This window comes from Pteropus medius, unplaced genomic scaffold, assembly GCF_902729225.1.
Source record: "Pteropus medius unplaced genomic scaffold, Ma_sr-lr_union100, whole genome shotgun sequence".
In the NCBI taxonomy this organism is placed as follows: Eukaryota; Metazoa; Chordata; class Mammalia; order Chiroptera; family Pteropodidae; genus Pteropus; species Pteropus medius.
In genome coordinates this window covers 5,504,312-5,526,422 of record NW_024356336.1, presented here as the reverse complement: position 1 = coordinate 5,526,422, position 22,111 = coordinate 5,504,312, and the positions used below count along the sequence as shown (strand labels likewise).

The following is a 22,111-nucleotide window of genomic DNA, read 5'->3' as shown; positions in this document are numbered from 1 at the left end:
CGCTCCTGAGAAATGGCCCCTGAAAAAGGTCTAGAGACAGCGAGCCTGGAAGGCACCTGTGACAAGCACCAGGCTCATCATTCCCTCCCAGCCTGCCACTGCAGTAGAGGGCTTCCAGCTGCAGATTCCTCCAGCATTGTTCCCAAGAGTGCCCCCTGCTGGAAAAAACAGCAGGGGGCTCACTGACAACTCTCTCCCCCAGCTCTCCTCTAAAAGGCCTTTTTGGGGGCCTATTTCCCAAAGTGATGGGAGGAAACTAAATGTATTCGGGCACGGAGCCTGCAGCAGCAAGGCTGCTTGATTAAGAATGAATTACACTTTCATCAGCACATAGAAAAAATTGATTCACAAGGCCGCATTGTGATAATCTGGTTCCTAAAGCAAAAGCGGGTAGCATGGGGGTGGGCAGGACAGAGCCACTTCCGCTACCCATGATGAGAGAAAGGAAGCCCTACAATTAAGCTGGGAGAACAAAACTAATCAGAACGCAAGGATTCCTCCAACTAGTCTCTGGGGGCCTTGCCTCAATCCACTCATCCCGAGGGAGGAGAAAGGAAGGTGGGAGGGGGCCATCTAATTTATTTTAAACAATAAGACCCACAATGCTGAACCCATTTTAGATACTAACCTAATAACTCCAGGAACTGAGACTCTGCTTGTCCCATAAAAATGCAGTGAAATTGAAATGCAAGCCCTAAAATCATGTTATACTTCCTCTCCACCACTACATATGTACTGAAAATGAAGGAGGGGGGAAGGCTGAGATACAAAAGGAAATGCAGATCCACCGGGTGAAAGCAGATTCCGGAGCAGAAAGGTGACAGGCAAATACAGCAGCAGCAAATTCTAACATAATCTTTGGCTTGGGGCGTAATAAACATTGCCCCTTCCAAACCTGAACCAAGAGCAGGGCCAGTAAAAGGAGATAGCGGCTGTAAACCACCCAGATTAAGCTTTTCTGCCATCTTGCTAGTGACAGCTTGCACCCAAATGCCATCTGGTGATGTGCATGGGGAGAGAGCTATTCACACACTTATCCCTAAACAGAGGTGGGATGAAAGGCCAAGTCATCCCAATTAACAAATCCGATTTGGTATTAGCTACTTTATCTGCTCTAGAGAGAAATCTGCCAGGGAAAACCCACAGGGTCCCTTTTGTGTATTAATCCTTTAGGGACCTAAAGCAACAGAAAGATGCCTGGAAACTGATGTCTACCCCTGTGATGCTGGCAGGGCCCTTTGCTACTCCATTCTTCCACCTGGAAAATGGACTAATTGGCTTGTTTCATCTCACTGGGCAGGTGGAGGCTGACAGCTCTGAGCACTCTGAGCACATACCTTAGGAAAAAGGTGCAGATAGACTGATATCATTCTCAAATTGCTAGTATCAGAAGGGAAATCACGGCAAGGATCCTAAGGACAGAACCTCGAGCCCGCAGAATGAGTTTGCATCCCGTCTCTTCTCTCCCACTGTTGCAGTAACAAATCAGGTGCCGGAGGAAAGCTGCACTGAAACATATCTTCAGTGCTAAGGGACCAAATGGGATGTTTTACTGCATCAAATAAGGCCCAATAATGTCCTCAGGCACTTTCAAATGGCTGTAATATACGCTAGGAGGGCAAGGCAGGTTTTACAGGCTCCTCCATGCCTCTCAAAGGGAAACTGCTTACTCAGGTAAACTCCCCCAACCAAAAAGGGACTGGGTCATGGTCTTTTGGAAAAGAAGCTGATAGAATCTTCTATCTAGAGAGCTACCAGAAATAAGCAGGAAAACTGTAAGCCCTCAACAGTTATGAGGCACCTAGACATTTTAGTGTGTGTGTGCGGGGGGGCGGGTAAGTGTGGCCTTCAAGATGAGTCCAGGTGGCACATCCAGGAGGGATGCATTCCGAGAGCAGCCCATACCTTCCAATGCCTTCCCTGTCCTTCCCACAGAGCCAGGAAGAGTCCAGATGGCCACTGTGCTCTATTCTACTGTGTTCTGCATCCACAGCTGGTGCTGCTGTGTTCCTTGCTAATCCTCGCTCCCCACCCCACTCCCATTACCCATTTTTCTCCTCTTCCCTCCGAGCTCTGTGGTGTTCCAATGACAACAAAGGGAAGGCTCTGGAGCTGGGCAGCCGGCGCACTGCTTTTTATGTCAGGGCAGAGGATGCTTCATGAGACAAGGCCCAGTTTCCAAAACACACAGAGCCACTGGGCTCCCACAATCAGAGTCAGGGGAAAGCTGAACACATTAACCATACACGCAACAAGAACTGTTTAGTAGCCCTTTTGAGGCAGGCGATGCAGACCAGAGGTCACCAGGGAGGCTCTGGCCATTTGCTTTAATTGCAGGAGACGCCTTTCACGCATATTCGATCTTGCCCTGTGATTTATCACTTCCCCGGGTGTGTTAAGTGTTCTACTTCACTTCGCCAGCCCTGCCTCTCCAAGGGAAGTCTGCACAAATTGAAGATGACATTGGACTTTTATGTCTTCCTGATCCAAGAGAGGCAGCTAGAGCTTCAGATAAATGTCCAGGCTCCACATTCTTGTTCTTCCACCACTGGACCTTGATGATACAAACCATTTACTAACAAAATAAGCTTTCTAAGCTCCACGACCCCTGTGATTTCTCATCTGTCAATTTCTTTTGAAATCCTGTGCCCTCAGAGACCCTGGGCACAAAAACGATGATGAATTTGCTGGCACCAGCTCAGGATCTGGGAGTGAAACCTGTTCCTTGAGAGAGGGGATGAAAGCAGAACTCTGAAGTGTGTGCACTCCGGGACTGCATTTTCACCTCCACAGTGTGTTGCACAGCTCAGTCACACCTGGCCACAGCTCGCCTCATCAGCACTGTGGCTCTGAAGGCAAGAAGAAGCTTAAGCCCATGACATCCGTGTCCCCATCACCCCAGCCTCACTGCTACACTTCATTCTCTCACTCCAAAGGCTCAGATGTCAGGAATATGTGTAGCTGTTGCCCCTCCCCCACCCCCATGAACTGAATCTAAAATCCCAAGGGCAGCTTTTGATGGCTGGTGCTGCTCTGACTCAGACGCAAATGTCAAACCAGTTGCACTGATTATCAACTGGGAAAAAGTGGAAATGTGAGGAGTTGGCAGGAGAAAAATATACCTTTGCAAACTCAAATCAGATAGTAACCAGTGAAGTTAATTCTGGCTTTCTTCCGGTTTTTACCTCCAAACATATGGAAATTAATACAATTAGTGGATAGGCTTATCACGTTGTGTATATAAATGGGGGCTGTCCCTCACTACAGGCTCATAAGCAGATTTGTTTCTTTATATATTTTTAAGCCCTTGCTGAGCTCTTTAAGGTGAACAAAGTGTTTCTTATACATTACCTCATTCAATCCTCACAACAATCTTGGTGGGTAAGGACCATTTTATTTATTTTTTATAGATGAGAACACTAAGCCTTAAGAAAGAATTCCAGAGAAAGTTAACTGGCAAAGCAGTGGTCACCTGAGTTAACTGGACTGGACTGCCTTTCAGCATTCCCAAAGGAACATGGTAACCCCTGGTAACCCAAGGGTAAACCCTCAGAATTAGTTTAAGTGTTACCCAGCCCCCAAAGGTACTGCTGAGACAGGTCAGACACTGAGACCACCTCTTGGTGCGGCAGAAGAATACTGAAAGCAAGGAGGAGTCTAGATCACAGTAGGCAGAAGAACCTTGTAGAAATCTATGATCAAAAAACATTAAAAGCACAACAAAAATCAGTGCAGGCTGGTTTGAACCAAGATTAATGAACTTTCAGGACACTGGAAACTGTCCAATTCACCACCAGCCTCTGCAGTTTTCATCTCAGACTTTCTAGATGGAGCTCTGCCCTTGACATTCTAGGCACCCACACTTCCAAAGCCTGCAGTGGTGTTTCTCTTCAGCACAGCTCATATCAGCCCAGACTGCAGCAGGCACAAACCCTGAGCTGCCTCAGTGCAGGAAGGGGGGCTGGTCATCAGTCCTGGATACAGGGATCACCAAAGTCTAAAAAAATGGAAAGTGCATCAAACTTCATGTGTAGCAAAAACTACCACTATTTAATCTCGTGATGCTGAGATAACTCCAATTGTATTAAAAGCCAAGCACATGCTTTTATTAACCCTTGATTCATCAGAATTCTTGATTAACTGGAGTCTGGCAGCCTGCTTTGAAAACAAATTCACATTAAGACATTAAAAAAAAATAAGGCTTCTGTATGTCCTAGCAGCAGTACAAATCTGACTACAAATCAAACCTCATTTGTCTATAATAATAGCTCAGTGAGAACTGGCGGTCAAAATCAGGCCCCTTGAAGAATTTAAACTCTGAATCATTACAGAAAGAGGAAAGATGAAATCATACCAAAGTGGAATAGGGCAGTCACATGTAAGGACTATCTGACAGCACAGGCTGAAATAAAAAGGGATTTTCTTCTTGTCCCTGAGCTAGCCACAAAGTCCAAGAAACCAAAATGGATCCAACCTGGGGTCGTCTGGGTGCCATGGGTCACTACTGAGCAGATGACCCAATTGGCCTGCATATTTCAATACTGGTCATCTCTGCTCAGAGCATGTACTGCTTGGTGTTGGGGTGTTCTAACATACCAACATGTGGTATGAAAGCTAAAAAAATAGGAGCCCGCTAAATAAAAATGTCACATACAAACTGGGGTTCATGCCATTGGTTCTTGGAACCACTGACAGCTTGAATCCATCTCATAATGAGATCCATCTGGGACTTTAATAGCTAACCTCTCTTGCTTGGATAACAACCACAAATAGGATCTATTTATGCCAGATCTCATTTTTTGGTAGAAAGCTTCCAATGAGCTTATTTTATTTTAGAAGCAGAAATCGCGGTAAAGACTCCAAAGGACACATGCTATGTGACTCTCAGATGCTGGTGGCCTCACTGGCTTGGGTACTACTGGAGATTAGGTGAGGAGCAGAGGCAGGGTGTTATTTTATTATCGGGCATAATAAATTCTCTCTACTGCCGAGGCATGTTAGGAGAATAATGAACTTCTGCGGAAGGAAATCAGCAATCATTCAATTAATTCCCTCAACAATCAGTGACTGCCCATTTACTGGGTGCCCGCGACTGCACTGTCCCAATGTGAGTTCACTCCAACCACAACTCCGCCCCGGGCTGTGGAGGAGCTGAAGCAGAGACGGCCTCTTGAGCGCTGATGGACAGATAGTCCACTGAGACTGACTACACATCAGATCCCTATGCAATTGGTTTGCTTTATTTGACAAGAAAATGGATGTGTACAGAAAGGGGAGGCTCTAAAGCAAATGAGTGAGCATGGGCAGCTCCTTCATTCCACAGCCAGAAGCTGTCAGGTATGATCATGGGTCTTCAGAGACTGTCACCACATAAAAGGTCTTGATCTTGAGTTAAAGACACCACTCTTAAAAACACCCAAATTTATCCCATTTCCATGCTAGGGTTATTATCTAAGAAATACGCCACCAAGACAAAGGACTTTTAGACAGACCTGACTGGACAAGAAGCAGTGACCTTCTCCAGCCCAACAGTGACACAAGATGTAAAGGACAACCACTCCTATAGCCCCACAACATGCTCTTCAGAATGAGGCAGCCTTCTTGGCCCCTGGAAGCTGGTTGGCCCCACAGGGCAGACGCCTGCTCTCAGACTCAAAGCATGCTGTGGCCAGTACCCAGGCACCACCTGCCCTCAGGAGGGCACGGCTTGGCCCAGGAACAGAGACAGGCAAGCTCATGCATGGGTTAGTATCACAGAGGGCAGTACCATCACCACATACAGAGTACCTGGGAATAACCTACTTTGAGGGCTCAAATGCAGATAGGTCTTCTGCCTTGGGCTTGAGGCTAAACCAGCAAAATAAAATGAAGAAAAACAAAACATACCCTGTGATATCAACAATGCCACATGTGCCATTTGCAAAATGCTCAGACAGGCCTGAAATTGTGACAAGTGACTTCGTTTGATGTTTTTATAGCTTGGAAACAGGTCTCTCTCCAGCTTTCAGCACTCCAGGTTCCTGTGGACGAGGACCCAGCTTACTGCAACAGTGGCAAAGATGAGACCGCTCCTGTGCCCAGATGAGTAAGTGAGGGGCAGGGTGGGGTCTGGGGCAGCTCTTCCGAGGCCTGACTGGCTCACTGGCACAGTCATCATTTTATCTCTCTGTTCAGTGGCTGAGGCCTTACCTCAGCTCCCCTTTTGCTAACTGTTTAATAATTTGGTGTTTGGAAAGGAAACGTAATAAATGACAGAAGCCAGAGGAAAGAAGAATGTGGAACGTGGAAAGGTCTTTCCTTCTAGGTTACACAATTAAAAGGAGTTCTTCACCCAGTGCCAATACTAACTGCAGTCAAGAGAATTCCAGGCTCCTGACTATACCTCTCAACGATGGTAGGTAGATGCAGATTTCTTATTAGAGTTTTCAGATACAGCTTAACCACTGAAAACAGATATTCCTTAAACTGGGAAACCATTTTAAAGACTAAGGTAAAGAGTAAAAAATTAAACATATCTAAACTATCACTATCTAAACTCGATGAACAGTCTTATCTTAATAAAACTTGTTTTACAGGTGTTAAACTAATCCTGGGCCATCTGTTAGGAGCAAACATTAAGTGGCAGGAGAAGACCTTTTTGTTTTGCCCAGTGTCAGCGAAGTATACTCGTGGGCTGATATTTAGAATGAAAATTAACTTCCTCTAAAATGCTAAAAGCTCAAAATATCAGTGGAGAAAGATATGTAACTGTTAGCAACATAAATAAAGTCTCATCTTTTAAAACATTAAAATTCTTCTGGATACTTCCTTTTAAGTATGAAAAAAATTAAAATTTCGGAATTTGGTTTCTAAATGAAGAACAGAATTTTATAGTTTTTGCCACTTAAAAAAACACCACAAGACTAGCAGGAGAGTCCATTCTCAACAGCCTCCATCTCATTTTACTTTCTCATTAATTAAGGCAGCTCCCTGGGCATAATTCCCCTTGGCTTAAAAGACAAAACTGCTTAACCGCTAAATGATGGATCAAAACCCATCCAGTAACAGTGATTCATTTCATTGTGAAATGCTTTGTGTTAAAAATTCTCCTTCCATCAAGCCAATGGGTTCACAGTCATTGGCAGATTAAATTCCTTTTTTGGCAAGAGTCAAAAACTTTCCTCAACTAAGTACATATAAAAAATGACAGTAGTCTAATGACTCGGCTACTGAGGAAAACAGATGCCAACCTCACATTTCATTAACGACTGTCCTGATCAGCAAAAGACAAGAGACTTGGTACCTTTTTAATGGTATTGTGCTTGCTGCTGGTGCCACCCCGGTCAGAGTTCTCGTTGTGCAGAATATCCAAGGCTGTCTCCCTCTCTTTGAGTTTCAAGGCCTCGATCTCAGTCTTGAGTTCATTGAGCTGCTCCTGCAGGTGCTTGCTCTTCTCCATATACTCCACTCTGCCAGCAAGAGGATGATATCACGCATCACAGCTTTGGCCAGCAGTGAGACATATCAGGGTTGAGATGCTATAAGCCAGTCGGCACAGGACACAGGGTCTAAAGCATGGGTTGGTGCCTCTACTTGGCCACTCACAGGACATGGGAGCTCGGGCCAGTTATTTAACTGGTCCAAATCTGTTTCCTCATTCATAAAATTGGGATAAAAATCACAGAACTGTGGTCAGAATTAAAGTGTAAAAAAGCCCTCTTCTACTCTACCATAAAATCTCATGAAGTGCTCTACAAATGCCACTTGTAATAGACAGCTTTGAGTTCTGTACAAAAACAACACATGAAAGAAGCCTCCTGGCATCCAAAACAATCTCCTTGTCTCAGCCCTGCTTGGAGAAGTAATTCCATTCAAGTGACCTCTTCTGATTGGCTGTGGCCACATCCCTACTTGTTCTGGGATGTCATCTTCTAAAGATGATGGACGTTCGCTGAGTTATTACCAGGAAGAAAAAAGTCCCCACCATTGCTTGCAAGTAGATGCACTATACTATGATGGTGAAAATCTAGAAACCATCCTCAAAGTGTCCAGCTACAAGGGCTTGGCCAGGCAAACCATGCAACGCAAACACCAAGGAACACTCTGTAGTGATTCTCATGCGGATTCTGTCAACATGTGCATGGGTAATAAGGAAGAAAATACAAACTATAAACTATCAGGACACAGAACAGAATATAGCTTCACTCTAAGCACCACAGTCATATTACGCTCAGTACGTCTAGACAATGGTGAATGGCTCGAAGGGGAATTCCAACAACAGAAACCACAGATAGAGACTCTGGTTCTATACCTCAGTATGAGAGCCCAAAGAGCCATAGCCTGGCTCATGCTTGCCCACCTGGGGCTCCAAGGAGACACTGCCCTGAGAGGGCTGTCCCAAGGATACTATACACAGAGGCTCGGATGGGCTTGGGGCTGAATCTGTCCCTCATCAGCTATGTGATACGGGTGAGTTCATTAAACGCTCTAAATCTGGGTATTCATTCATAAATAAAAAAACTAAAACCTACCTTTGATGTCACTTTGATGTTAGTTAATGAGAATGAAATGAGATAAAAGCTAAAACACCTTGACACCCAGACACTCAGTATATATGGTAGTCACTAGGACTATTCTCTGGTAAGCTGTGGCACGATTGGCCAATTTATCTCTGGCTGGGAACTACAGGGACCTCGGTTAGATTTCCTCTGCAGTGGGACTTCTTTCCATCTCAGATCCACTTCCACTGACCATAAACTGTAGGAGGAGGACAACGTGGCAGATGCTGCTGTGAATAGAGTGTGTGGGGCTCAGCTCAGTGCTGCTCCATACAGCAGGGCTGGCTTTCACTTTCTTCACTTTCTTCAGCCTTGAGCTTGAGTTTCTCCTCTCTCTCCCTTGTTCTAGACATGGAATGGCACAGATCTCAGCCACCAGAGAACAGAACTAGGAAATATGTCATAATACTACGTTAGAACATCATCACATGTTCTGTTACCATGTGAATAGCAGTCTGACCGACTTGGAGATCCCCGATGCCAGTTCTATACTTTAGGCGAGGTTAAGAGCCACTACAATCTCCAGGTCAGCAATCAAGTATCATTTTTATCCTGAAATATTGTATGCTGGTCTGTAGTCTTTCATTTCTGATTAGGAAATTCTTCTTCCAGTGGGTGAGAACAGAGCAAATCTTTGCAGAAGCTGGTGACAAGCCATGGAAGTGACCCTGCACTTTCCCCAGGCTCAGATCGATTCACTCTAGTTCTCTGGCTGCCCAAGCAGGACACAGGGGTGGGGAAATTACGTACTTCTCTTTCTCTATCTCCATGGAAAGCCGCTTCATGTCAGTATCCTTGAAGTCGAAAGAGAGGCTGTCGCCGATGAGGTTGAAGCTTGGTATGTCAGGAGGCAACGGTGCTGGAATTGGGTTCATGGGCTATGAATAAGAAATCTCCAATTAGGAGGTTCAGGTTCTACAAGAACAGAGAGGCACTGCTGTGTTCACCACCAACCCTCCAGCAGCCACTTAGATCTTGCCTCCCAGCACCACCGCGGCCTCCCATCACAATTGTCTTCTTTGAGAATTTATTCTACCAATACGCCCACATGTCCATGTGAAGATTTGTGTTCAGAGATGTTCGGTACAGTTTTGTTCATAATTGCAAAAGAAAACAGACTAAACATACAGCCAAAGAGGGCCGGTTAGATGAATTACAATCCATCCATACAATGAAATATGATTAAAAAGTTGATATGGATGATCTCCTCTAGGGTTTATTTATTTATTGTTAGAGCAGGGTATAAAGTTTGCTCCAATGTGTTTTAAAAATACACATATCGCGCATGTCCAGCCCAGATGAGCCCTCAGACAACTCTAGTCCATCTGCCTGCAACTGCCTCAGAGATCCCAAGGAAGGACCATTGGCAAAATCAACCCACCGAGCCATGAGAGGGAATGGCTGTTTTGAGCTACATGGCTGGCTTGGGGTGGCTTATTGCACAGTAATAGATAACCAGAACAGATGGCAATAGCAAACTACTCACATTTCCCTTCACCTCAAACCCTGGGCAGCTTATGCCTCTGTGCTCTACGCGCCTCTTTGCCGCATGCATGGCTGTGCTATGTATGTGAATGTGCAGTGCATGCATTTGTGCAGTGTGCACATATGTGCACTTGCCTAGAATACCCCATTATCTCTTTCCCACCTAGTTGGTTCCTACTCGACCGTCAAGAGTAAGCTCAGGCGACATCCTGAGCCTCTCCTGCCCTCTAGGCTGGGCTAAGTTCTCTTCTAGGCACATGTGCACCCTGCTGTATACAGACTCCCCACCTGCCTTGTATTAGAACAGATATGCAAAAAGTTTGCTGAACTGAATACACAGAGGGAAAGAAAGCAAGAGGCTTCTCTATTCATTTTGTGACCCTATTTAATTGAAGTCTGCCTTCAATTAAAGAGTTGCGTTTGGAAGCTGGTTCCTGCACAACAGTAGTTCACATGAGGTATACAGGGTATACCTGCCCAGAACTACGATTATGGTATATGGTATATACTGGTAGTTGAAGATTATACTCAGCTTGGCATCAAGAGGCTAGGCAGCAAGTTCTCTTGAGGATAATTTAGGATTATATTACTTAGAATAAGAAAAACATTTCAGAGCTGGAAAAGGCCCCACTGTCTGTTATCTAGGCAACGAGAGAGGTGACTAGTCCGAGGCCAAATGGCAGATCAGGCATTCTACCCAGTCCCTAACTGCAGGCTCTCTGCTTCACTCATTCTACCATATGTTTGCTGAGCAGTCACCTTGAAGACAATGCCAGGTGAAGTAAAGGGATGGGAGGGAAGGGAAGGTTACCAGGTCTTGGCGGCCCCCCACCCAGGCTCACCGGGTATGTGGGCTTGGTGGTGATTTCTAGGAGCTTTTGCTTGGCTCTTCGCTCTGCTTCACGAGCTTCCTGCAGGTCTTGTTTCAGCTGATCGGCCTCCTTGGCCCTATACAGAAAGGAGGAACTGTCAGCTCCATAGAAGATGACAGCTGGAAGAAAGAGACCCCACTTCCCCCTTATCCTCCTGGAATGGAAGAACCAGAGTTAATCCTGACGATGGCACCAGACACCAGGCAAACAAGGATGCTGAAGGGTGAGGGGGTATATTTACATGAAATCAGAACTTCCAAAGCAAGGACAACATACCTGGGTATTGTTCACTTCAACTGGGAAATCTAAACTGGAAGATCAGGGAAGCCGGTAAGAAGAAGAGTCAAGTAGGAAACTTGACAGTTGGTGGGGGTGGAGGAGAACTGAGGGAGGGCCTACAGGCTTTCCTTGCTTCAGTTTTGAGTGAGAGTGGAATGGGCAAAGGAAGAATCCAGCGGATCAAAGATCTTATATTGGATCACAAAGGGCAGGAAGTGAAAGAACTGACTGTTCATAGCTCCCAAGTGGAACTGCAGGCCAATGGCCAAGCTCCTCAAGCACCATCCCTGAGGGCCTCACGACATGGTGCAGGTCCTTGCCCTGCAGAACACAGGACCCAAACCAACACGCATCACTCACGGGGTAAGTGACCCGAACACAGGAAAAAAAGCAGCCTAGGACAGGGCAGGAAACAAGAAACAATATTCTCAGAATGGCATGCAAAAAATAGAGAGGAAAAATGTAGTGATTGCACCTTGGTAGCAAAAAGCCAAATTCAAATGTTCTAAATCAAAAAAGCCAAATGTTTTGGGGAACGTGCCAGGGTTTATCTGAAAGGTGCAGGACCAGAACAATCCAGAGCCTAGAATAGTCTTTTTAAAGTATAGATGGCAGAATCATCCTTCAACCTAGTCGTGAGCCAGGACATCCTAGCCACAGAGAGGATTGTGGTGCTCCCCTCTCACCTGCCTCAGGAAGGAGCCTTAGCACCAAAGAAGGGCTGCAGGTTAACTGGTATCTAGTTGCTGCATTAAAGGTAAATAGCTGCTGTCTCTCCACGTGCCCCCTAAATAAAAAGGGAAAGGAACTACATTGTTTAAATGTAAGAAGAACCTTCTTACATCTCCTTGGCTAAAAGCAGTCTGTGGACATGTTCGATTGTTTTCCTGCAAACACAGCTATTAGAAGGATAGAGGCTTATCACAAAGGCACAAGCATGACCAGAGGTCCATTCAACAAGAAAACTGTGTTCCTGCATCCCTTCTGCTAGCTCCAGCCACAAAATCAGATTAAGCATCAGTCCCCACCAAACTCAAAACAGAAGCCTCTTCCCTGCCCCAGAAGATGGAGAAGCAGCTTGAGGACAGCTGCAGTCAAGCTCTGCCTCAGGGCAGTGTTAGGAGTGACCAGTCCCTGGCCTGGGCCCTAGTGCCCAGGATCCACCCGCCCCGCCCAACTTCTGACCTCCTCTCTGATTCCTCGGCCATCTTCAGTGCCAGCACCTCGGCCTCTAGCACCTTCTGCTCCATTAGACGTTTTTCTTCCTCTGTCCGAATGGCTGTGGCCTTGATACGCTGCATTTCCTGTTCAGCCTCTGCGGCCTTCTGTGCTAGGAGTTTTGCCTCCTCCTCAGTGATTTGGGCCTTTTCCGCCAACAGGTCCGCCGTCTCCTCAGACCGCATCTGCGGAGAAGAGTACTGTCAGCTGGAGTGGGAATCGTGTGCCTATTATCCCACCAGACCTGACCTCAGACACTCGAATCAGCAAGAACCAGTCTCAGATTCTTTGAGGCCCTGCCACTGAGTGTCCCCTCAGATGACACTATGGCAACAGATGTCAAGTCACACCCCTCATCTTTTCAGAAGGGCCCTCCAGGTTCCATTCACAGGGAGTAATAAGAAAACACCTTTTTGAGTACCCACTTGAGTGGAGGCTTATGTTTTATTAGAGAGAAAACCAACTTAACTCTGTTCTTCTTTCCCTTTATCAGTGGTTCCAAACTAGTGGAGACTTTGCCACCTGGGGGATTTATAACGAGGTCTGGAGTCATTTTTGATTGTTACAAATGAGAGATGAGGTGGTGCTATCGGCATCTAGTCAGCAGAGGCCATGGACACTGCTAATATCCTTTAATGACAGGACACCTCCTGCCAGTAATGCTGAGGCGAAAGGCCTCGCTTTAAAGGCAGTCCACAGTAAAAGTGGGGTTCGGCTACACACAAACTCAACCTAAATCTGCTTCTGCCAGCAGAAGTGGAAAGAAAAGGCACTGATTTTTTAAAGGTGAAATGTCAAAACAAATGTCGCTAATTTGTGGTCCTCAGGAGGTCTACACCAGCAAACCGAGCAAGTCCCTGTGTCGCCTCCCGGGATCCAGACCCCTCGGAAATCACCAGTGCTTCGTTGGCCATTGTCGCTTCTTCTTTCATCTGTAGCAGCCTTCTTTCCAACTCGTCCCTTGTGCGTTCAGCCTCCTCCCTCATCTGCTTCTCTCGAGCGAGGCGCTGCCGCTCCATCTGGGGGATGGGGGTGAAAGCAGTCACTCAGTCACGGGGCTCATGACCTAAGGTGCCACAGGGATCCAAGAACGCCCAATGTCCATAGTCTACCCTTTGGGGACTCTTCTCTTCTGGTAGCCAGTGTCATTCTTGTCGCCCACCACCCTCTGTCCTTCTAAGTCAGCTGCAGAGTTGAAAGCTGTGCTCCTTGAAAAAACATCATGTGGTGAGCAAACAAACGAACCAATCAAACCACAAAAAAATCAAGCCCAGTCTCTAACTGGATTGAAGGGGGCATTCTTACATGTTGTGTGCTGAAAGAGCCACCTTGCCCAAATCCCTTTTTGTTGGGAGACCTCACACAGCTCTGCCCCACAGGTTCCTCCTCCCTGAGATGGAGCCCCAGAAACAGACAGCTTTCTTATCTGGTTGGTTGAGCCACATTCGCCATTTCTAATCTACAAAGACCCCTCCCACACCTCTAATTCCATCAACAATAGTTCCATTCTTTCCTGTGATCCATGGAAAAGATGGAATCATCCTGTGTGATACATCAATAGCTCACACATTGTATTTCACAGGGGGAAGCTGCAGCAGCAACAGCACAGACTCACAGCCTCACTAGAGGCAACTCCTGAGCCAAGCCTGCGACAGGAGGGAGCCAGGCAGGGAGCACAGCCCCCCTGTCCTTAAGGCACCAGTACAAAGCTGCCGCCACCTCCCTTGCCTTCTGGATCACTGTATTAATTGGGCCACATGCTGAGCTTAATAAGGCGAACAAGCACAGGAAAATGCTATTCTCTGTGATCCCACAGTACTCAGTGAATTCAGAAGGAGAAGCCAGAAGTGACCACTGCACTATTATCTTCCTTAAATAATTTAAGCACATTTAATTACTTCTTGCTTCAATCTTCTCCCAAACACAAGATTTCTAAGACTGCTGCTTTTTCTAAATACTAAGCCAAAAAAAATAAGTGCTTTAGATCTCGAAGGAATAATGCAAAGACAAGCAATAAAATACTGTAAATTCTTCTCCAATTTTCCTCTTGCAGGTCAATGAAAAGCTTGGCCAATTTGTTCTCTAATTTCCGTCATATTATTATTTCCATTAGGTGGATAACTTTATCTCCATTATTCTCCACTTGAAAAAAGCCCAGGCATTCTCCTGCCATTCTCGGCACTGCACTTTCCTTGAGACCTCCACCCCAGTAAGGGATCTCCCGTATGCAAAGCAGTTTAAGCTACAAAGTCTTTCAAGTTCAATATGTCCTTTGATCTGATACAGAGAAAGGTATATCATTAGCTCCCTGTGACAGATGAGAAAACTCAGGTCTGGAAGGTAGTCGTTTACTAGCATCATATACTAAGTTTCACTTCTGGCTCCAAGGCCAGTGTCTGTACAGGGGACACAGAGCCCCTGATCCGCAGTTGCCAGATACCAGGGACATGCCTCTGCTGTTCTACAGGCAGTGCAGGTCTGGGGTGGGTTCGCGCTATTCTCTGCCACAGCCCGGTAGCCCACGCTCTCCTTGATATTTTCATATCTCTCACTTCTAAGCTTTGCTCTACTGAAAAAGAGGTCAGAGGGGGCTCTTCTGAAAGTTGCCACTATTACCCTATGCTGGTTCAGGAGCATTTCTTTGCCCCCAAAAAACTATTCTACCACCCCCAAAGCATCCCAAAGAGCACATCTATGGCTTGTCATCTCAGAAAGTAAAGAAATGGAGAGCTGAAAGCACAGGATCAAACTGGGCATTTTACTCTGAAAATCAGGGCTGGGAGCCAGCCTCACTGGAGTACCCAAATCAGAGAGAGCTGGACACAGACTAATTATTACACCTCTTAGCCTACAAGTCCTGAGGGCAGCCACCTGCAGCTGCTGCTACTCTAATAGTTCGTTCAAAACCACAATTAATATTCTCAGCAGCGAGGCTCACATTAGTTGTGTGGATTTCGGTGAGTTGAAAAGGTCTATGAGTAGAAAACAATGATGCAGATCGTCCAGTCTGCTGATATGCACTCCCCGGCATCTCCCGTGGTGGGTGATGTGCTGCCGGGGCTGACCTACAGTTGGGGGAAGTGCAGCCAGAGTCTAATTAGCATTCCAGCAGCAGGCACGGAAATACTGCCATGCATTCTATCACCATCTAATTAGAAAAGGAGAAGGCCAAGCAAAGGAGACAGGCAGTCAAAAAGAAAGCAAGCTTAGCTAGATGGATGAGAGATTAATGGATGGATAAATACATGCAGGCTTGGATATCTCTTTCCATTTTACTTACTTTACTTAAGTGGAGAAATAACTAGAAACCTTCCTTTCAGACATGCTATTAGAGGTTATTTCTCATTTCCAGAGCCGATACCCCACAAGCTGGGCATCAGCTAAGAAAGATCCAAAAGTGATAAAATAAGAGTAGGCACGTCCATGACCAAATGACTCCAGTCAGCCCACAACCACTTCTTACCTCCCAGGCCGAGACCACCAAGCGGTGACAACACCAGTTCAAACGCAGTCTTACTCACCTGCTTTCTAGCTTTCTCCTCCCTGGCCTGGGCTTTCATCTGTTGAACTTCCAAAGAATCAGCCTTCCTTCTCCTCATAAAAAGGTCATGGTTCCCGATACACAGCTGAAGAATCTGTGGCCATGGAAGCACGAGAAATGTTAAGCCCACAAATTTACTTCACTGCCCACAGCTCAGCGACACTACAGCATCTTGGGCTGAGGGCTCTGTGGGCAGCAGAAGCCTGAAGAGGAAAGCGTGGGGTAAAACGCCAAAGCCCTACTAATGGCCTTTAGGGCTCTCAGCTCTGCAGACAGCAAAATGAAGGTGCCTCAGATAAGCTGGGGACAAAAAGCACAAGTGAAGAGAGAAACAGAAGACACTTTAGCATGTCTTCAGATGCACCTCACTCTAAGTCAACATGTGTCTCTGTAGATCAGGGAGGAGAAAAGCTCACTCAATAGGCTGGGACAACAGGTTATTTGTGCACAAAAAAATAAGTTGGATCCCTCCCTTAAACAAATGCAGCAATCAACTCTAGAAGGATTAAAAACTTAAATGCGAAGATCAAGCACCTGAAACTTTTAGAAGGGAACAGAGAAGAACATCTTTATGATCATAAGATAAGGAAAGATGTCAAACAAGATAGAAACAATTAAGGAAAAGATGTATACATTTTTCTACATTAAAATTCAAATTTTTTTCTTTGTCAAGACATTACTAAAAAAAGAGGAAAACTAAACCACAAACTGGGAGAAGATATAACCAATAAAGAAAACAAACAACCTAAGAGAAAAATGGCCAAAAGACACGAAACAAGTATTTGACAGAAGAGACAATAAGATTGGCCAATAAATATACAAAAAGGTGTTTAATCTTGTTAGTAAATATAAAGATGCAAATTAATACGACACTGAGATACCACTGTATATGCATAAGATGGGCAAACATTTTAAAAGACTGATAATACATTTGTTGAGGATATCAAGCAAAAGGAAGTCTCACCCACTGCTGTTGCATTTGCAAATTAATTCACCTTCTTTGGAAAAGAATGTGGCATATTCTTGAATTTGGACATACACTACAGCCCTGAACTCGTAGGGCTCTATGTACACATTCTCTAGACTCTAGAAAAAATGTTGTCCATGTGCACCAGGAGGCAGATATGAGAATGTTCTTAACAGCCTTGTTAAAAATGGCACAGAAGTGGAAAGCATTTAATCATCCATTAATAAGATAATGAAATAATATATATATATATATTCACACTCATATAATGGAATACTATACAGCAGTAAAAATGAAGGGATCCTATCTTTAAACATCAACATAGATAAATTTATTTCTCATGTGGCAAAATGAATATATTATTAAGTTTTATATGTTTCTGAAATTAATGTATATGTATCAACTGTATTCTCTGTCTCTTGCTATTTTTACACATAATTTTTTGAAAGTTCTGATGAAAAGCAAGGAGATAATGAGCATATAGCTCAGAATAATGATCGCCCTAGGGGAGGAGAGAAGAGGAGACTACGTAACATGAGGAGTTTCAACAGTATTGGGGGTGTGCTATTTCTTAAAGCTGGATAGTGGGTACTTAGATATTTATTTTTGTCATCTTTTATACCTTATATATATACACCTATACTTTAACATTTAAAAAAATTCTTCACCCTAAAACTTAGGTTTGACTCTTTACGTTAAGCTAGAAAGAGTTTCAAGACCTATCAGAAAAGCATGTACAAAGTGAACTATCATTCTGCACTTCACGATATCACTCTGATACTCTTTCAAAAAGGGCATTCAATTTCTCAGAAAAACTAGTTATCAGTAATAAAAACCAGGATCTCAACTTACCAGCTTATTAACACGAAGCTTTGAGGAGTTAAACTTAAAGACATCAATTTTCTTATCCAACGGTTTAATAGTAAACTGAAAGAAGGAAGCAGAGAACAGTTTCAATCTAACAGCCTAGAATGTTACCAATTGAGAAATTTCACAAAAGCAGCAACCACTCTGGCAAAGATCCAGCCTTGTCCTGGCTTCCTAGGGCCCAGACGCTAAACCACGGTGAATTATAAGCATCTAGGGCACCAAATCTAGGGCTGTGGAAGTCCAGGGTCTTGGAATGTGTGCTCTAGGCACCATCTTAGGCTTAGAAAACTGAAATTCAAACGCTTGACAGGTCCACCCTTCAGGCAACATTGGGAAGACCACTCTAGAGCCTAAGGCACAGCCCTGACTTTAGGAGGCTTTAGTTAGAATTAGACTAACAACAGTCAATTACTCAAAAAATTATATCATATATTAATGCCTCACTGGATGGCACAAATCACAAATGTTCTGGGGTGTTCAGAGTAGATCTATCATAAGCAGGAGGGAACTTAAGCTGGTCTTAGAAGTTAAAAAGTAGGATGGAAGGGCATTCTGGACAGGGTAAGCAATAGAAATTAGACAGAGATGGTGAAATGAGCAGTGTGTGAGTGTGTGTGTGTGTGTGTCTGTCTGTCTCTCTCTATCTTGCCATTATTACCTCTTTGATGACTAAAATAATACCATGGGTTTAGACTGAGAGGAAGGCAGGGGTGGGCTGGGAGTGGTGAGGTGGGTTGGGAGTAGACACTCAGAGGGGTTTAGAATTGATGTGACTGTATACAGGGAGTCATTCCAGGTTTTTGAACATGGGGATTATTGATGAAAGCTGATAACAGAAGGAACACAGAAAAGTGTGAAGATGAATGAACTATAGTGGATGAGGATAACAGTTCCTGAAATCAAAGGGGAGAGAAAAATGAACGATATGGACATGTTGGTAGCTTAGTGGGAGAACCTGGGGCAAGACCCCGAGGCAGGGCAACATATAAAGAATAAATGGCAACTGCTGTTCTCAGCTATTCCTGATGAGACCAGACAGATTCTAGGTTTCAAAGACGCACTTAAAAAGGAGATACTCATTCCCAAGACTTGTTAAGCAGATAAATATGTTTGGGAAGATATATTCTTGGGTATTTCTTTCTCATGTTATACCATCCAACAAGGGGTTAGCATAATGAAGACAGAAAACGACCCCTTGTATTAGCTTTTGGTCGAGTTAACTTAGAAGCGGGTATTGCTTATGTGTAGTCTGCTATTTGTGAGTTTCATGAGCTTATTTTTGGCCTTGCTGTCAAATCCCAGAGCTGTCAGCAGGAAACCACAAGTAGTGGGGAAACCGCAGGCTCTGCGCCATGCCAGGGTGTGCACAAAGAATCAATGGATCACTTAAAATATACCAACATTTCTGTTTTGACAGCACAGCTGTCATACATAACTGCTAAGACTATTTCCTATTATGTCAAGTCAGCTTGGGGTCCTCTTACTGTGCAAGTTATTGACGTGATGGAACATGATGGTGCCTTGCCCCTGGAGAAGGTATATCAGAGTTTATTGTGTCAGGTCCTACTAGGGGAGACTTTAATCCTTGGGTTCTGTGAAAAACAAGTGTTTTGGGAGCCTTTCGCACACAAATTTGTGGATGTGCAGTAAACAGACTTTATAAAATTAGAGATGAAAAACTACCATACCATGCACACCTACTGCTTAAAGTCATTTGGAGCTTTCAATTTAAGTACTTTAAAAAATAAATACCTAAATGCTCATCTCCTGGGCTACTTACAAAAATTTGAAAGCCAGACTGTTTTGAGTTAAGAAGCTCAATCTGTCTCATCGAGCATAGTCGAGTAAATATCAACCATGTATTAGAAACCAAGGGCCTGGTGTTCTTTTCCTTAGATTGCTATGAGGAAAGAGAAAAGAGTAAATCTGCTCAGGGTTAGGGGCTCTGCAGACAACACCATGAGCCATCGCTGTCACTTACTCTGCACTCAGCGTCCTGGCTGTGCAGGCACCAGGATGTCACTGAGCACTGTCCAGGCCTGCCCTCCTCTGCCTGGTGTCCGGGGCCCTCAAGGATCATCCTCTGTGCCCCCAGAAAAGCAGGGGACATGGTTTCAGGGAACCTGGAGCTCAGCTCCTGAAATTCCACTCACTAGACACAGGTCACTTGATCCCTCTACATCTCTGCTCCCTGATGTGACACAGATAACCAAAACATGCCCTCTACTTACAGCAGCATTCTTGTGAGGACTGAATTAGAGTCAAGGTGAAAGTGCTTGTAAGTGGAAAAGCACTAAATTAACATCACCTTCATCATCAGTCCCTCACACTGCAGTTATGTACCACAGCAGCCCAATCATTACTTGAATATAACTTCCTTGAGGGCCGAGACAAGATTTTCTACATGTTTCTTTCCCCTAATAAACCTAACACAAAGCAGGTGCTCAATTATTCCTTTAAAATTAACAAAGAATGAATGAGTGAACAAACAAAGGAACACAGGATTATAGCATCTGAGGAAAGGTCACTATCTTGTATAGAAATATTTGAATTCTAATTTAGAGTGTTCATCTAAGTTATTTAAACTTGATTATTCTCAAATTCTTATAAGCAGGTTAGCCTAATATCATTATATCATTGCTCATATATATACACACATACAAATAATAGGGACATACACACCCACATCCCCACATGTATCAAGCACTGCACACAGAGAAAAGATTTAACATATACTACGCTTAAAATACAAAGAGAATTTCTCACCAGAAATAGAAAGCCAAGTAGTGAGAAAAGTTACTTTTTGGTTTATTTACTGTTCTTTGAGGTTTAGTATTGATAGGTTGAGTTCCCCAGCCTCTTGTTAGTCAGTGGGGAGTGAGGGGGGAAATTAGTGATGTTATTTGAAAATAGGATGCTAATACTGTTCTCTAAATACTATAAAAATCAACAGCTAAAAACTCAAAGCCTGGGAGTTAGAGCAGCGGTCCCCAACCTTTCTGGCATCAGGGACAGATGCTCCTATGAGACTCTAAAGCCTGATGATCTGAGGTGGACCTGAGGTGGTGATGCTAATGCCAGGGAGTGGCTGAAAATACAGATGAAGCTTCACTAGGCTGCCCACTGCTCATCTCATGCTGTGCAGCTTCGTGCCTAACAGGCCACAGACCATACTAGCCCCGGGGGATGGGGACCTACGAGTTAGAGGACTTTCCTAGTAACAGCAGAACTCTGACTGGGGACACTACAGCAAGGAGGAGAGATGGGGAAAGTCCTTCTGCTGGACCACAGGTGCAGCTGCAGTGCAGACATATCCTACCTCCTTGTCACTGTACGAGATGTTTCGTATTTCATTCCACGGGAAGGAGATCTTGGGGGTCAGCCTGTTCTCAGGATCATAGATGTGAAGCCCCAGAGCATCCACTCCAAGCAGCAGCTCTGTGCCCTTTTTATTCTGTAGATTAGACAAAGAACAGCCACTGTCAGCTCCAGCTGAGGCTCAAGATTTTATTCAACTCTCCAAAAGACCTGGCACACGCTGTTACATACGACAAGTTTCAACAGGCCCCAACAGAAATCACAGCTGTCTTATAACCCAGGGGACCTCCTGCTTCCTGAACTGGGGCAGGCAGAAGCAAAACTATACGGTTATTATTACCCATGTGTCCTGTAGAGGGACCAGTGAAGGCTCCTGTCACTGGTTTGATGGATAAAGTAGTGGCAATCTATGTGTTATTAACCTCTCATTAAATAACCAGATTGTAACAGATGTAAAATAAAAACCTGTAGGATTAACCATTTATGTTAAAAAAAAAAGACTGTTGGACTACCAGAAAGTAAGCTCTAAGTGCTGAGATCAGATAGTATTAGCACATGTTAAAACATGTGTTGGGAAAATATATCAAAATGTATTATATATGAATTAAATCTCAACAAAATTGCATAAAAATTTTAATTGATTAACTGTATATGCTATACCTCTGATACAGTATATGACGCTACAGTGCAGTCCTGGTCAGCAGTCAGAACAGCCAGAGGGTAAGCACCCTGGGATCCCAGGTCACTGACCCAATTGTGGACCTGGAGGCCACATCTTCATGCTAAAGGCCCATCCACCTGCTCTGTGGTCTGGCCTTTGTGTGACAGTAGAAGGAAGCTCCCTGCACAAGGACCTAAAACACCTGACCCCTTGCTGACAACAATATGACTGAACAAGACTCAAGGGCAGGAAAACAGATCTGCAAACCGAGAAGGTGCTTGGACTGTGATGAGAAGCACCAACCTAACAGCAGGTGTCAGATGGAGAAATGAGTGCTCCAAGATACATTTTTTTTTCTCCTTC

General features: G+C 44.6%; 1 protein-coding gene across 8 annotated transcripts in view; it reads right to left on the bottom strand.

The window, feature by feature from the left end:
* Positions 1 to 22,111, bottom strand: part of NF2 (NF2, moesin-ezrin-radixin like (MERLIN) tumor suppressor) — a 69,891-nt gene that overhangs the window by 7,647 nt on the left and 40,133 nt on the right. For 3 of the 8 annotated variants that reach the window (XM_039861954.1, XM_039861950.1, XM_039861957.1), the window contains 9 exons: positions 21,089 to 21,223; positions 17,752 to 17,826; positions 15,913 to 16,026; positions 13,288 to 13,410; positions 12,359 to 12,576; positions 10,865 to 10,970; positions 9,288 to 9,415; positions 7,283 to 7,448; positions 3,375 to 3,997 (listed from right to left, as the gene is read on the bottom strand). In XM_039861954.1, the coding sequence (XP_039717888.1) occupies positions 3,944 to 3,997; positions 7,283 to 7,448; positions 9,288 to 9,415; positions 10,865 to 10,970; positions 12,359 to 12,576; positions 13,288 to 13,410; positions 15,913 to 16,026; positions 17,752 to 17,826; positions 21,089 to 21,223 (1,119 nt within the window). In that variant the 3' untranslated portion in view covers positions 3,375 to 3,943. Of the gene's footprint in view, positions 1 to 3,374; positions 3,998 to 5,719; positions 5,848 to 7,275; positions 7,449 to 9,287; positions 9,416 to 10,864; positions 10,971 to 12,358; positions 12,577 to 13,287; positions 13,411 to 15,912; positions 16,027 to 17,751; positions 17,827 to 21,088; positions 21,224 to 22,111 lie in introns of those variants that run through there. The other 5 variants (XM_039861952.1, XM_039861956.1, XM_039861953.1 and 2 more) reach the window with 4 other exon arrangements.